Raw genomic sequence first — 15,704 nt, 5'->3', positions numbered from 1 at the left:
TCAATCTCCCTCTCTCCCTCTCTCTCTCTCTCTCTCTCTCTCTCTCTCTCTCTCTCTCCCTCTATCCCTCACTCCCTCCCTCGCCGTGCATTTACCTGCATTGCTGCAGTGAGCTCAAGTTGCCTGGGTAACGGTCTCCCTGGGAGACTGCCCAACGGCAGTGTCGCTGGCAAAGCCCACATTCCAGAAAGTGGAATGTTGCTCCTGGTAAAACCAGCCCTGCAGCAAAACTGGCAGCCAGGACACCAGGGATGGGCAAGTGGGCTGGACCGACCCGGCAACACTCCACCCACTGACACCGATAGGGTAAAGGGAATAGGGGTGTCTGTAAAGGGGGAGATGGGGGTGAGAGGGTTAATCCCCCTCCGATAGGGAACTTTATTTTGAGCTCCAGGAGAGGTCTTGAGGTTTGTATGCTTGACTGACAACCGTTTATTAGTCCTGACGAGGTTCTTCCTTTATATCGACTTCTACCAGACTCACTACAACCCTCCTACCACTCCCATGTGACCCTCTCCACCATCCTGTGGTCAGTACTGTTTACCCAGTCCCACATTAACCCTTACAGTACCAAACACCCTAATACTACACCTCCCCCAAATAACATTTGGCTGCCACCCCTTCTCCCCCCGGGTCAGTCTCTGACTTTGCTTATTCAGGCGGCCTGGGGGGGGTCTTTGTGACCCTTCCCGATGCTCGTTCTGTGCACCTTAGGGGGAGCAGTCATCACAACATCTGGCTCTGTTGGTCTGGAGCTGAGGTTGGGGTGCTTGGTTTCGCGATGGTTTGGGTTTCCACCTCTGGTTCACTCAAGCGCACGATCGGAGGTTAAAAGCGAGGGACGAGAGAGAAGGCCCCGCCCCCCCCCACCACCCCATCTCTGAGGTTCCGGTTGATTGCGCCTCCTGGAGCATGTGTAAAGTGAGACCGTCGCCGGCGCTCAGGACCACGATGTCGTCTCTGTCGAAGGTTCCCCCTGGTCCAAACCTGGCCTCCTCTGGTTTAGCCTGGGCTGGTTTCTAGTCCGGTACCTCCTATTGCAAGTGGAAACTCTGCCGGTGCGTTCTGGCTCCTGAACCTCCTGATAGTCCTGGACTACCAGCCCAGCCCTTTGGGAGACTGGGGAGGTGAGGGAGAAGCTATCTGCCCATCAGCTGCTCGGATGGAGCTAATCAGCATTGCAGAGGTTTGGACCCATATGTCCAAAGCCCCATTGGAAACAGAGAAACTAGGAGCAGGAGTAGGCCACTCGGCCCTTGAAGACTGCTCCGCCAGTCAATACGAGCACAGTTGGTCCTCTACCTCAACGCTGACCTCCCCATTCCCCTCGATGCCCCTAATATCCAAAAAAAGATTTACCAATTTCTTCCTTGGATAGACCCCGTGACCCGACCTCCACCAGCCCTTCTGTGCTACCGAGTTCCACAGGTTGACCAGGCTCTGAGTGAAGTAATATTTCCACATCTCAGTCCTAACTGGCCTGCGCCTTATCCTGAGACTGTGAACCCCCCCTCCCCCACCAACCCCACCCACCCCACCCCCCCTGGTTCCGGACTCCCCCCAACCAGGGTGGGGGGAAACATGCTCCCTGGATCCGCTCTGTCCGGCCCTGTTAGAATTTTATACCTTTCGATCAGGTCCCCTCTCATTCTCCGCAACTCCCCCGGCTATCAGCCCAGAGAGCCATCAGTTCCCCTTTAAGAGTTAAGAGTCTTTCCCATTGTGCGGCAACCACACCCCCCAACCTCCCACCAACCGCCCCCCTCTCTCTGCCTCTCCGTTAGACCCTGGGTACCTCGAGGAGCCGGGTTAGAATCCAATTCGGGGGGGGGGGCCGAGTTGGGATGAGGTTAGATCCGAAACGAGACCGAGGGTCAGTCGCACTGAGACCCGGATTCCGGGCAATGGTGGGGGGTGAGCCGGGCGCCAGCTGGGATGCCGTGGACAGCGGAGACCTGAGGGAGGCGATGGTGGGGCGGCGGTGCCCTTGTCACTGGGGCTAGTAACCCCAGGAGGCCCAAGGTAATGCTCCTGGGGGGACCCGGGTTCGATTCCCCTCCCCGGCCGAAGGTGGGATTGGAATTGAGTCCGAGGTCTGGATGCCAAACGTGGAACTATCACCGACGGTTGTAAAAAAAAAAAAAAACAAAACCCCCTCCCCCATCCCCCCCAATCTGGTTCCCGAACGGCCCTATAGGGGGTTGGGAAATGGGCCGCCCTCGCTCGCTCTGGACTACACGTGACTCCGGCCCCGACTCTTCAATTGCCCCTCTGAACAAGACGGGGGGATAGATGCTCATCGCCCACCCGATCGATCGCCGACCGGGAGTGGAGCGTCCCCGCTGTCGGGAGTCTGACCTTGCCTCGCGTGTCCGAGCGGGTGCTGCAGTGTCCGAATGAGCTGGGGGGTGTGGGGGGGCTGGTGGTGGTGGTGGGGTGGTTGTGGGGCTGTGGCGGAGGGGGGGGTGGGGGTGGAGAGGGTTGCCCCCAGACCTCTGCCGCTTTGCCCCGAACACGTCCGCCCCATCTTCTACAGGGACCTAGAGGTGGGCCCCCCACCGCTCCTCCATTCGACAGGGATGTGGCTGATCGTCCACTTTGCTGCCTCTTACCCACATCGGCAACACCCCCCTACCCCACCTCCCCGCTCCTCCCACGTTCCAGTTTAACAGCGTTAGAAACCTGTCAATCTCTGCTCCCAACAGTCGCCCGGTGACCGAGCCGCTGCAGCCCATCTGGGGCGCAGAGTTCCAACGGCTCACAACCCCCGGAGTAAAAGAAAACCGTTCGCCACATCACCGAATCAGGCGATCGCAGAGTTTGAACAGCGCAGCAGGAGGCCCTTCAGCCCAGCGTGCCGGTACTGGCCGTCCGAATGAGCATGGTGGCCCCTGCCTCTTCCCCGCCCATTGGTTTCATTCAACTCATCATCCAAAGCCCCCCTCGGACACCTCGATTGAACCTCCCTCCACCACACTTCCAGGACGCGCCTTCCAGAGCCCCAAACCCTCGCTGTGTGAAAGAGTTTTCTCTCACCTCACGTTTGCTTCCTTTGCATATCACTTTAGATCTGTGCACCTCTGGATAATCCCCCTCCGATAGGGAACAGACTGCCCAGTGTGTGTAACTGGGGAGAGGTGGGTGAGAGGGTTAATCCCCCTCCGATAGGGAACAGGTTGCCCGGTGTGTGTAACTGGGGAGAGGTGGGTGAGAGGGTTAATCCCCCTCCGATAGGGAACAGACTGCCCGGTGTGTGTAAATGGGGAGATGTGGGTGAGAGGGTTAATCCCCCTCCGATAGGGAACAGACTGCCCGGTGTGTGTAAATGGGGAGAGGTGTGTGAAGTTGTCTCTGCTGTTTTGGGTTAAACACTCGGGTGAGTTCTCTCCTGTATTGTCTGTCTGTTTGTAAGGTTCTGGCCAGCCCAAGTCAGTGATTGCAACCTGCTCCTGGCTCAGACAGCCTAAGGGATGTATAAAACATCAAGATCAACATTAGCAATCTCTACAGGAGACAGAGAGTGAGAGAGAAAGAGTGAGACAGAGAGAAGGGTAGAGAACGACGGACAGAGATAGACAGGGAGAGAGGGAGACAGAGGCAGACACACGCAAATAAAAATAGTGACATAGGGTGTGTGAAACAGACAGAAAGAGGGAAGCAGTCAGACAGAGAGAGCGACACAAAGAGAGAGACAGGGGACGAGAGGTATAGTCAGACACAGAGAGAGAGACACACACAGAAGGTGACAGAGAATCAGAGAGACTAGAAGGGGTGGACGGTCAGAGAAAGAGAGAGGGAAAAAAGAGATAGCAAGGGATTCAGAGAGAGAGAGAAAGAAACAGGCAGACAGCCTAGAGGCAGAGAGAGAGATAGGGGCAGAGAGAGAGACAGAGGAAGAATTAGAGACCAAAGTTACAGAGAAAGAAAGTGAAACAAGGGAGACAGGGAGACAGAAACAGTGGGAGAGGGAGAGAGAGAGAGCAGGAGAGGGTGCGTGCTGGATAAAGACTCCATCAGTTCTGATACACATTGGTAAGTGTTCGCTTTAATCCTTTGGTTCATGTTGTTGCATCTCCAGTTGGGCTCTGTAGCTATTGAACTGCAGCCATTGCTGAACCCGCTCTTTGTGACTACTCACTCTCAGGTGCCAGCCCAATCTTACCTCCCAACCTAACCCTTTACTCCAAATCTTTCTCTCCGTATATCTTGCTCGCTACAATCCACATTAGGGGAGAGTGCACAAGCACCGTGTAGGAGATTGAATGGGGAGTAGAGAATGTGATAGGGGAGAGTGTACATGGACTGTGGGAGGAGATTGAATGTGGTGTTCAGACTATGATAGGGGAGAGTGTACATGGACTGTGGGAGGAGATTGAATGTGGTGTTCAGACTGTGATAGGGGAGAGTCTACATGGACTGTGGGAGGAGATTGAATAGGGAGTAGAGACTGTGATAGGGGAGAGTGTACATGGACTGTGGGTGGAGATTGAATGGGGTGTAAAGACTGTGATAGGGGAGAGTGTACATGGACTGTGGGATGGGATTGAATGGGGTGTATAGATTGTGATAGGGGAGAGTGTACATGGACTGTGGGAGGAGATTGAATGGGGTGTCGAGACTGTGATAGTGGAGAGTGTACATGGACTGTGGGAGGAGATTGAATGGGGTGTACAGATTGTGATAGGGGAGAGTGTACATGGACTGTGGGAGGAGATTGAATGGGGTGTACAGATTGTGATAGGGGAGAGTGTACATGGACTGTGGGATGGGATTGAATGGGGTGTAGAGGCTGTGATAGGGGAGATTGTACATGGACTGTGGGAGGGGATTGAATGGGACGTAGAGACTGTGATAGTGGAGAGTGTACATGGACTGTGGGAGGAGATTGAATGGGGTGTACAGATTGTGATAGGGGAGAGTGTACCTGGACTGTGGGAGGAGTTTGAATGGGGTGTAGAGACTGTGATAGGGGAGAGTATACGTGGAATGTGGGAGGAGATTGAATGGGGTGTAGAGACTGTGATAGGGGAGAGTGTACATGGACTGTGGGAGGAGGTTCAATGTGGTTTAGAGTCTGTGATAGTGGAGAGTGTACATGGACTGTTTTAGGGAAGATTGTACATTGACTGTGGGAGGAGATTGAATGTGGTGTTCAGACTGTGATAGGGGAGAGTCTACATGGACTGTGGGAGGAGATTGAATAGAGAGTAGAGACTGTGATAGGGGAGAGTGTACATGGACTGTGGGTGGAGATTGAATGGGGTGTAGAGACTGTGATAGGGGAGAGTGTACATGGACTGTGGGATGGGATTGAATGGGGTGTACAGATTGTGATAGGGGAGAGTGTACATGGACTGTGGGAGGAGATTGAATGGGGTGTCGAGACTGTGATAGTGGAGAGTGTACATGGACTGTGGGAGGAGATTGAATGGGGTGTACAGATTGTGATAGGGGAGAGTGTACATGGACTGTGGGAGGAGATTGAATGGGGTGTAGAGACTGTGATAGGGGAGAGTGTACATGGACTGTGGGAGGAGGTTCAATGTGGTTTAGAGTCTGTGATAGTGGAGAGTGTACATGGACTGTTTTAGGGAAGATTGTACATTGACTGTGGGAGGAGATTGAATGGGGTGTAGAGACTATGATAGGGGAGAGTGTACATGGACTGTGGGAGGAGATTGAATGGGGTGTAGAGACTGTGATAGGGGAGAGTGTACATGGACTGTGGGAGGAGATTGAATGGGGTGTAGAGACTGTGATAGGGGAGAGTGTACATGGACTGTGGGAGGGGGTTGTTTGGGGTGTTCAAACTGTTAAATGGGAGAGTGTACATGCACTGTGGGATGAGATTGAATGGGTGTAGAGACTGTGATAGGGGAGAGTGTACCTGGACTGTGGGAGGAGATTGTATGGGGTGCAGAGACTGTGATAGGGGAGAGTGTACATGGACTGTGGGAGGAGATTGAATGGGGTGTAGAGACTGTGATAGGGGAGAGTGTACATGGACTGTGGGAGGAGATTGGATGGGGTGTAGAGACTGTGATAGTGGAGAGTGTACATGGACTGTGGGAGGAGATTGAATGGGGTGTACAGATTGTGATAGGGGAGAGTGTACATGGAATGTGGGAGGAGTTTGAATGGGGTGTAGAGACTGTGATAGGGGAGAGTGTACATGGAATGTGGGAGGAGATTGAATGGGGTGTAGAGACTGTGATAGGGGAGAGTGTACATGGACTGTGGGAGGAGGTTCAATGTGGTTTAGAGTCTGTGATAGTGGAGAGTGTACATGGACTGTTTTAGGGAAGATTGTACATTGACTGTGGGAGGAGATTGAATGGGGTGTAGAGACTATGATAGGGGAGAGTGTACATGGACTGTGGGATGAGATTGAATGGGGTGTAGAGACTGTGATAGGGGAGAGTGTACATGGACTGTGGGAGGGGATTGTTTGGGGTGTTCAAACTGTTAAATGGGAGAGTGTACATGCACTGTGGGATGAGATTGAATGGGTGTAGAGACTGTGATAGGGGAGAGTGTACCTGGACTGTGGGAGGAGATTGAATGGGGTGTAGAGACTGTGATATGGGAGAGTGTACATGGACTGTGGGAGGAGATTGTATGGGGTGCAGAGACTGTGATAGGGGAGAGTGTACATGGACTGTGGGAGGAGATTGAATGGGGTGTAGAGACTGTGATAGGGGAGAGTGTACATGGACTGTGGGAGGAGATTGGATGGGGTGTAGAGACTGTGATAGGGGAGAGTGTACATGGACTGTGGGAGGAGATTGAATGGGGTGTAGAGACTGTGATATAGGAGAGTGTACATGGACTGTTGTGAGGGATCGCATGGGGGTTTTGAGGTTATATTAGGGGAGTGAGTACACGGACTGTGGGAGGGGATTGAATGGGGGTTTAGAGTTTATATTAGGCGAGGGTATGCATGGATTGTGGAATAAGGGGCTTTCCAAATTCAGCTTTTTGCCCTTGACTCTGTTTCCATTTGTATTCATTTAATTCCTGAATATTTTGTTAACTTGAGATTTTATCTCTGATTACATCACTGTGTCTTTGAACTCTCTGTATCCACTTCAAAACAACATCATCCCTTAATATGGCAACTTGAAGATAATACAGTATTGAAGTCCTTTCAGAAGAGAGCTGTCAGAAAGCATATGTTGTGATTGGGAGGAGGTGACTAAAAGGCTTGTAGTTATTTGAGAATGTTACAGAGATAGGGAGGGTTGTAGGGGCTGGAGGAGGTTACAGAGATAGAGAGGGTTGTAGGGGCTGGAGGTGTTTACAGACATAGGGAGGGTTGAAGGGGATGGAGGAGGTTACAGAGATAGAGATGGTTGCAGGGGATGGAGTAGGTTAAAGAGATAGGTAGGGTTGTAGGGGCTGGAGGAGGTTACAGAGATAGGGAGGGATGTAGGGGCTGGAGGAGGTTACAGAGTTCGGGAGGGTCGTAGGGGCTGGAGGAGGTTACAGAGATAGGGAGGGTTGTAGGGGCTGGAGGAGGTTACAGAGATAAGGAGTGTTGTAGGGGCTGGAGGAAGTTACAGAGATAAGGAGTGTTGTAGGGGCTGGAGGAGGTTACAGAGATAGGGAGGGTTGTAGGGGCTGGAGGAGGTTACAGAGATAGGGAGGGTCATAGGGGCTGGAGGAGGTTACAGAGATAGGGAGGGTCGTAGGGGCTGGAGGAGGTTACAGAGTTAGGGAGGGTTGTAGGGGTTGGAGGAGGTTGCAGACATAGGGAGGGTTGTAGGGGCTGGAGGAAGTTACAGAGATAGAGATGGTTGCAGGGGATGGAGTAGGTTAAAGAGATAGGTAGGGTAGTAGGGGCTGGAGGAGGTTACAGAGATAGGGAGGGGTGTAGGAGCTGGAGGTTGTTACAGAGATAGGGAGGGTTGTAGGGGCTGGAGGAGGTTACTGAGATAGGGAGGGTTGTAGGGGCTGGAGGAGGTTACAGACATAGGGAGGGTTGTAGGGGCTGGAGGAGGTTACAGACATAGGGAGGGTTGTAGGGGCTGGAGGAGGTTACAGAGATAGGGAGGGTTGTATGGGCTGGAGAGGGTTACAGAGATAGGGAGGGTCGTAGGGGCTGGAGGAGGTTACAGAGATAGGGAGGATTGTAGAGGCTGGAGGAGGTTACAGACTTAGGGAGGGTTGTAGGGGCTGGAGGAGGTTACAGAGATAGGGAGTGTTGTAGGGGCTGGAGGAGGTTACAGGGATAGGGAGGGTTGTAGGGGCTGGAGGAGGTTACAGAGATAGGGAGGGTTGTAGGGGCTGGAGGAGGTTGCAGACATAGGGAGGTTTGTAGGGACTGGAGGAGGTTACAGAGATAGGGAGGGTTGTAGGGGCTGGAGGAGTTTACAGAGATAGGGAGGGGTGTAGGGACTGGAGGAGGTTACAGAGAAAGTGTGGGTTGTAGGGGCTGGAGGAGGTTACAGAGATAGGGAGTGTTGTAGGGGCTGGAGGAGGTTACAGAGATAGGGAGGGTTGTAGGTGCTGGAGGAGGTTACAGAGATAGGGAGGGTTGTAGGGACTGGAGGAGGTTACAGAGATAGGGAGGGTTGTAGGGACTGGAGGAGGTTACAGAGATAGGGAGGGTTGTAGGGACTGGAGGAGGTTACAGAGATAGGGAGGTTTGTAGGGACTGGAGGAGGTTACAGAGATAGGGAGGGTTGTAGGCGCCGAGTGGGAGTCCGTGTAGGTCACTGAGCAGAGTAGGTGATCTTTGAACATTACACTTGGTACCTCAGACCATCTCAGAGTTACCCTGCCCCATAACCAGCTGAAACTGAGCTCCTGATTGGCCAGCGAGTTGCGATGGAAGATCAGACATGATCTTATGGATTGGGTGAGCAGGTTGGAGGGGCCGAAGGGTCTCCTCATGCAGCTGTTTCTTGCGGCCGACTGTGCAGAATAGGGTTTCACATTGCCCCACTCAGTCCACTACTTGGTCTCCTGTTTTGATGTCAGAGCTCTACCTTCCCCGAGACCCTACATTTCCTCTCTCCTCTCACCCAGCAGAGTCACTAAGACATAACGCAAGGATGGACTTCGGGAAACTTCCAAAGGTTTGCAATGAAGAACGAGAGAGCATGTTTGGATACGTCCATGGAGTCTCGGGCCCAGGTGAGAGGCACTTTAAGAGGGAGAGGTACTGAGAGACACAAGTCATTGTACAGATATCTCCCTGAGAGAGAGGGACTGAGAGACAACAGTCAGCGTACAGATATCTCCCTGATAGAGAGGGATTGAGAGACACCAGTCAGTGTACAGATATCTCCCTGAGAGAGAGGGACTGAGAGACACCAGTCAGTGTACAGCTATCTCTCTGAGAGATATCAGTCAGTGTACAGATATCTCCCTGAGAGAGAGGGACTGAGAGACACCAGTCAGTGTACAGATATCTCCCTGAGAGAGAGGGACTGAGAGACACCAGTCAGTGTACAGATATCTCCATGAGAGAGAGGGACTGAGAGACACCAGTCAGTGTACAGATATCTCCATGAGAGAGAGGGACTGAGAGACACCAGTCAGTGTACAGATATCTGCCTGAGAGTGAGGTACTGAGAGACACCATCCAGTGTACAGATATCTCCCTGAGAGAGAAATCGGAACTGAGAGACACCAGTCAGTGTACAGATATCGTCCTGAGAGAGAGGTACTGAGAGACACCAGTCAGTGTACAGAAATCTTCCTGAGAGACAGGTACTGAGAAACACCAGTCAGTGTACAGATATCTCCCTGAGAGAGAGACTGAGAGACACCAGTCAGTGTACAGATATCTCCCTGAGAGAGAGGGACTGAGAGACACCAGTCAGTGTACAGATATCTCCCTGAGATAGAGGTACTGAGAGACACCAGTCAGTGTACAGATATCTATCTGAGAGAGAGACTGAGAGACACCAGTCAGTGTACAGATATCTCTCTGAGAGTGAGAGAGGGACTGAGAGACAACAGTCAGTGTACAGATATCTCCCTGAGAGTGAGAGAGGGGCTGAGAGTCACCAGTCAGTGTACAGATATCGCCCTGAGAGAGAGGGACTGAGACACCAGTCAGTGAAGAGATATCTCCATGAGAGTGAGGGACTGAGAGACACCAGTCAGTGTACAGATATCTCCCTGATAGAGAGGGACTGAGAGACACCAGTCAGTGTACAGATATCTCCCTGAGAGACAGGGTCTGAGAGACATCAGTCAGTGTACAGATATCTCCCTGAGAGAGAGGGACTGAGAGACACCAGTCAGTGTACAGATATCTCACTGATAGAGAGGGACTGAGAGACACCAGTCAGTGTACAGATATCTCCCTGAGAGAGAGGGACAGAGAGACACCAGTCAGTGTACAGATATCTCCCTGAGCGTGAGGTACTGAGAGAGACAAGTCAGTGTACAGATATCTCCCTGAGAGAGAGGGACTGAAACACCAGTCAGTGTACAGATATCTCCCTGACAGTGAGGGACTGAGAGACACCAGTCAGTGTACAGATATCTCCCTGAGAGAGGGGGACTGAGAGACACCAGTCAGTGTACAGATATCTCCCTGACAGTGAGGGACTGAGAGACACCAGTCAGTGTACAGATATCTCCCTGAGAGAGGGGGACTGAGAGATACCATTCAGTGTACAGATATCTCCCTGAGAGTGAGGTACTGAGAGACACCAGTCAGTGTACAGATATCTCCCTGAGAGAGAGACTGAGAGACACCAGTCAGTGTACATATATCTCCCTGAGATAGAGGGACTGAGAGACACCAGTCAGTGTACAGATATCTCCCTGAGAGTGAGGTACTGAGAGACACCATCCAGTGTACAGATATCTCGCTGACAGAGAGACTGAGAGACACCAGTCAGTGTACAGATATCTCCTGAGAGAGAGAGAGGTACTGAGAGACACCAGTCAGTGTACAGATATCTCCCTGAGAGAGAGTGGGACTGAGAGACACCAGTCAGTGTACAGATATCTCCCTGAGAGAGGGGGACTGAGAGATACCATTCAGTGTACAGATATCTCCCTGAGAGTGAGGTACTGAGAGACACCAGTCAGTGTACAGATATCTCCCTGAGAGAGAGACTGAGAGGCACCAGTCAGTGTACATATATCTCCCTGAGATAGAGGGACTGAGAGACACCAGTCAGTGTACAGATATCTCCCTGAGAGTGAGGTACTGAGAGACACCATCCAGTGTACAGATATCTCGCTGACAGAGAGACTGAGAGACACCAGTCAGTGTAAAGATATCTCCTGAGAGAGAGAGAGGTACTGAGAGACACAAGTCAGTGTACAGATATCTCCCTGAGAGAGAGTGGGACTGAGAGACACCAGTCAGTGTACAGATATCTACATGAGAGTGGGACTGAGAGACACCAGTCAGTGTACAGATATCTCCCTGAGAGAGAAATCGGAACTGATAGACACCAGTCAGTGTACAGATATCTTCCTGAGAGAGAGGTACTGAGAGACACCAGTCAGTGTACAGAAATCTTCCTGAGAGAGAGGTACTGAGAGACACCAGTGTACAGATATCTCCCTGAGAGAGAGACTGAGAGACACCAGTCAGTGTACAGATATCTCCCTGAGATAGAGGGACAGAGAGACACCAGTCAGTGTACAGATATCTCCCTGAGAGTGAGGTACTGAGAGACACCAGCCAGTGTACAGATATCTCCCTGAGAGAGAGGGACTGAGAGACACCAGTTAGTGTACAGATATCTCCCTGAGAGAGAGGGGACTGAGAGACACCAGTCAGCGTACAGATATCTCCCTGATAGAGAGGGATTGAGAGACACCAGTCAGTGTACAGATATCTCCCTGAGAGAGCGGGACTGAGAGACACCAGTCAGTGTACAAATATCTCCCTTAGAGAGCGGGTCTGAGAGACACCAGTCAGTGTACAGATATCTCCAGAGAGAGAGGGACTGAGAGACACCAGTCAGTGTACAGATATCTCCCTGAGAGAGCGGGTCTGAGAGAAACCAGTCAGTGTACAGATATCTCCTTGAGAGAGAGGGACTGAGAGACACCAGCCAGTGTACAGATATCTCCCTGAGAGAGAGGGACTGAGAGACACCAGTCATTGTACAGATATCTCCCTGAGAGTGGGACTGAGAGACACCAGTCAGTGTACAGATATCTCCCTGAGAGAGAAATCGGAACTGATAGACACCAGTCAGTGTACAGATATCTTCCTGAGAGAGAGGTACTGAGAGACACCAGTCAGTGTACAGATATCTCCCTGAGAGAGAGACTGAGAGACACCAGTCAGTGTACAGATATCTCCCTGAGATAGAGGGACAGAGAGACACCAGTCAGTGTACAGATATCTCCCTGAGAGTGAGGTATTGAGAGACACAAGCCACTGTACAGATATCTCCCTGAGAGAGAGGGACTGAGAGACACCAGTCAGTGTACAGATATCTCCCTGAGAGAGAGTGGACTGAGAGACACCAGTCAGTGTACAGATATCTCCCTGATAGAGAGGGATTGAGAGACACCAGTCAGTGTACAGATATCTCCCTGAGAGAGCGGGACTGAGAGACACCAGTCAGTGTACAGATATCTCCCTTAGAGAGCGGGTCTGAGAGACACCAGTCAGTGTACAGATATCTCCCAGAGAGAGAGGGACTGAGAGACACCAGTCAGTGTACAGATATCTCCCTGAGAGAGAGGGACTGAGAGACACCAGTCAGTGTACAGATATCTCACTGATAGAGAAGGACTGAGAGACACCAGTCAGTGTACAGATATCTCCCTGAGAGAGCGGGACTGAGAGACACCAGTCAGTATACAGATATCTCCCTGAGAGAGCGGGTCTGAGAGAAACCAGTCAGTGTACAGATATCTCCTTGAGAGAGAGGGACTGAGAGACACCAGCCAGTGTACAGATATCTCCCTGAGAGAGAGGGACAGGGAGACACCAGTCAGTGTACAGATATCTCCCTGAGAGAGAGGGACTGAGAGACACCAGTCAGTGTAAAGATATCTCCCTGAGAGTGAGGTACTGAGAGACACCAGCCAGTGTACAGATATCTCCCTGAGAGAGAGGGACTGAGAGAAACCAGTCAGTGTACAGATATCTCCCTGAGAGAGAGGGACTGAGAGAAACCAGTCAGTGTACAGATATCTCCTTGAGAGAGAGGGACTGAGAGACACCAGCCAGTGTACAGATATCTCCCTGAGAGAGAGGGACTGAGAGACACCAGTCAGTGTACAGATATCTCCCTGAGAGAGAGGGACTGAGAGACACCAGTCAGTGTACAGAACCCTCTTGAGAGAGAGGGACTGAGAGACACCAGTCAGTGTACAGATATCTCCCTGAGAGAGAGTGGGACTGAGAGACACCAGTCAGTTTAAAGATATCTCTCTGAGAGTGAGAGAGGGACTGAGAGACAACAGTCAGTGTACAGATATCTCCCTGAGAGTGAGAGAGGGGCTGAGAGTCACCATTCAGTGTACAGATATCTCCCTGAGAGAGAGGGACTGAGACACCAGTCAGTGAAGAGATATCTCCATGAGAGTGAGGGACTGAGAGACACCAGTCAGTGTACAGATATCTCCCTGATAGAGAGGGACTGAGAGACACCAGTCAGTGTACAGATATCTCCCTGAGAGACAGGGTCTGAGAGACATCAGTCAGTGTACAGATATCTCCCTGAGAGAGAGGGACTGAGAGACACCAGTCAGTGTACAGATATCTCACTGATAGAGAGGGACTGAGAGACACCAGTCAGTGTACAGATATCTCCCTGAGAGAGAGGGACAGAGAGACACCAGTCAGTGTACAGATATCTCCCTGAGAGTGAGGTACTGAGAGAGACGAGTCAGTGTACTGATATCTCCCTGAGAGAGAGACTGAGAGACACCAGTCAGTGTACAGATATCTCCCTGAGATAGAGGGACTGAGAGACACCAGTCAGTGTACAGATATCTCCCTGAGAGAGAGAGAGGGACTGAGAGACACCAGTCAGTGTACAGATATCTCCCTGAGAGAGAGGGACTGAAACACCAGTCAGTGTACAGATATCTCCCTAAGAGAGAGGGAATGAGAGACACCAGTCAGTGTACAGATATCTCCCTGAGAGTGAGGTACTGAGAGACACCAGTCAGTGTACGGATATCTCCCTGAAAGAGAGACTGAGAGACACCAGTCAGTGTACAGATATCTCCCTGAGATAGAGGGGCTGAGAGACACCAGTCAGTGTACAGATATCTCCCTGAGAGAGAGGGACTGAGAGACACCAGTCAGTGTACAGATATCTCCCTGAGAGTGAGGTACTGAGAGACACCAGTCAGTGTACAGATATCTCCCTGAGGGAGGGACTGAGAGACGCCAGTCAGTGTACAGATATTTCCCTGAGAGAGAGGGGATTGAGAGTCACCAGTCAGTGAACAGATATCTCACTGAGAGAGAGTGACTGAGAGACACCAGTCAGTGTACAGATATCTCCCTGACAGTGAGGGACTGAGAGACACCAGTCAGTGTACAGATATCTCCCTGAGAGAGGGGGACTGAGAGACACCAGTAAGTGTACAGATATCTCCCTGACAGTGAGGGACTGAGAGACACCAGTCAGTGTACAGATATCTCCCTGAGAGAGGGGGACTGAGAGATACCATTCAGTGTACAGATATCTCCCTGAGAGTGAGGTACTGAGAGACACCAGTCAGTGTACAGATATCTCCCTGAGAGAGAGACTGAGAGACACCAGTCAGTGTACATATATCTCCCTGAGATAGAGGGACTGAGAGACACCAGTCAGTGTACAGATATCTCCCTGAGAGTGAGGTACTGAGAGACACCATCCAGTGTACAGATATCTCGCTGACAGAGAGACTGAGAGACACCAGTCAGTGTACAGATATCTCCTGAGAGAGAGAGAGGTACTGAGAGACACCAGTCAGTGTACAGATATCTCCCTGAGAGAGAGTGGGACTGAGAGACACCAGTCAGTGTACAGATATCTACCTGAGAGTGGGACTGAGAGACACCAGTCAGTGTACAGATATCTCCCTGAGAGAGAGTGGGACTGAGAGACACCAGTCAGTGTACAGATATCTACCTGAGAGTGGGACTGAGAGACACCAGTCAGTGTACAGATATCTCCCTGAGAGAGAAATCGGAACTGATAGACACCAGTCAGTGTACAGATATCTTCCTGAGAGAGAGGTACTGAGAGACACCAGTCAGTGTACAGAAATCTTCCTGAGAGAGAGGTACTGAGAGACACCAGTCAGTGTAGAGATATCTCCCTGAGAGAGAGGACTGAGAGACACCAGTCAGTGTACTGATATCTCCCTGAGAGTGAGGTACTGAGAGACACCAGTCAGTGTACAGATATCTCCCTGAGGGAGGGACTGAGAGACGCCAGTCAGTGTACATATATCTCCCTGAGATAGAGGGACTGAGAGACACCAGTCAGTGTACAGATATCTCCCTGAGAGTGAGGTACTGAGAGACACCATCCAGTGTACAGATATCTCGCTGACAGAGAGACTGAGAGACACCAGTCAGTGTACAGATATCTCCTGAGAGAGAGAGAGGTACTGAGAGACACCAGTCAGTGTACAGATATCTCCCTGAGAGAGAGTGGGACTGAGAGACACCAGTCAGTGTACAGATATCTACCTGAGAGTGGGACTGAGAGACACCAGTCAGTGTACAGATATCTCCCTGAGAGAGAAATCGGAACTGATAG

At 51.4% G+C, this 15,704-nt stretch overlaps 2 protein-coding genes across 3 annotated transcripts in view; one reads left to right on the top strand and one right to left on the bottom strand.

The window, feature by feature from the left end:
* Positions 1-136, bottom strand: part of LOC121273474 (kelch domain-containing protein 9-like) — a 10,909-nt gene extending 10,773 nt beyond the window's left edge. Inside the window, exon 1 of the mRNA XM_041180637.1 lies at positions 96-136. Within this exon, the coding sequence (XP_041036571.1) occupies positions 96-101 (6 nt within the window). The 5' untranslated portion in view covers positions 102-136. The remainder of the gene's footprint in view (positions 1-95) is intronic.
* Positions 137-3,906: 3,770 nt separating this feature from the next.
* Positions 3,907-15,704, top strand: part of LOC121273478 (V-type proton ATPase catalytic subunit A-like) — a 160,730-nt gene continuing 148,932 nt past the window's right edge. Inside the window, exons 1-2 of one of the 2 annotated variants that reach the window (XM_041180645.1) lie at positions 3,907-4,032; positions 9,031-9,138. In XM_041180645.1, coding sequence (XP_041036579.1) covers positions 9,057-9,138 — 82 coding nt within the window. In that variant the 5' untranslated portion in view covers positions 3,907-4,032; positions 9,031-9,056. The remainder of the gene's footprint in view (positions 4,033-9,030; positions 9,139-15,704) is intronic. The other variant, XM_041180644.1, reaches the window with a different exon arrangement.

The sequence above is a fragment of the Carcharodon carcharias genome, assembly GCF_017639515.1.
Source record: "Carcharodon carcharias isolate sCarCar2 chromosome 24 unlocalized genomic scaffold, sCarCar2.pri SUPER_24_unloc_1, whole genome shotgun sequence".
NCBI classification, from domain to species: Eukaryota; Metazoa; Chordata; class Chondrichthyes; order Lamniformes; family Lamnidae; genus Carcharodon; species Carcharodon carcharias.
This window is presented reverse-complemented; position numbering and strand designations above follow the sequence as displayed.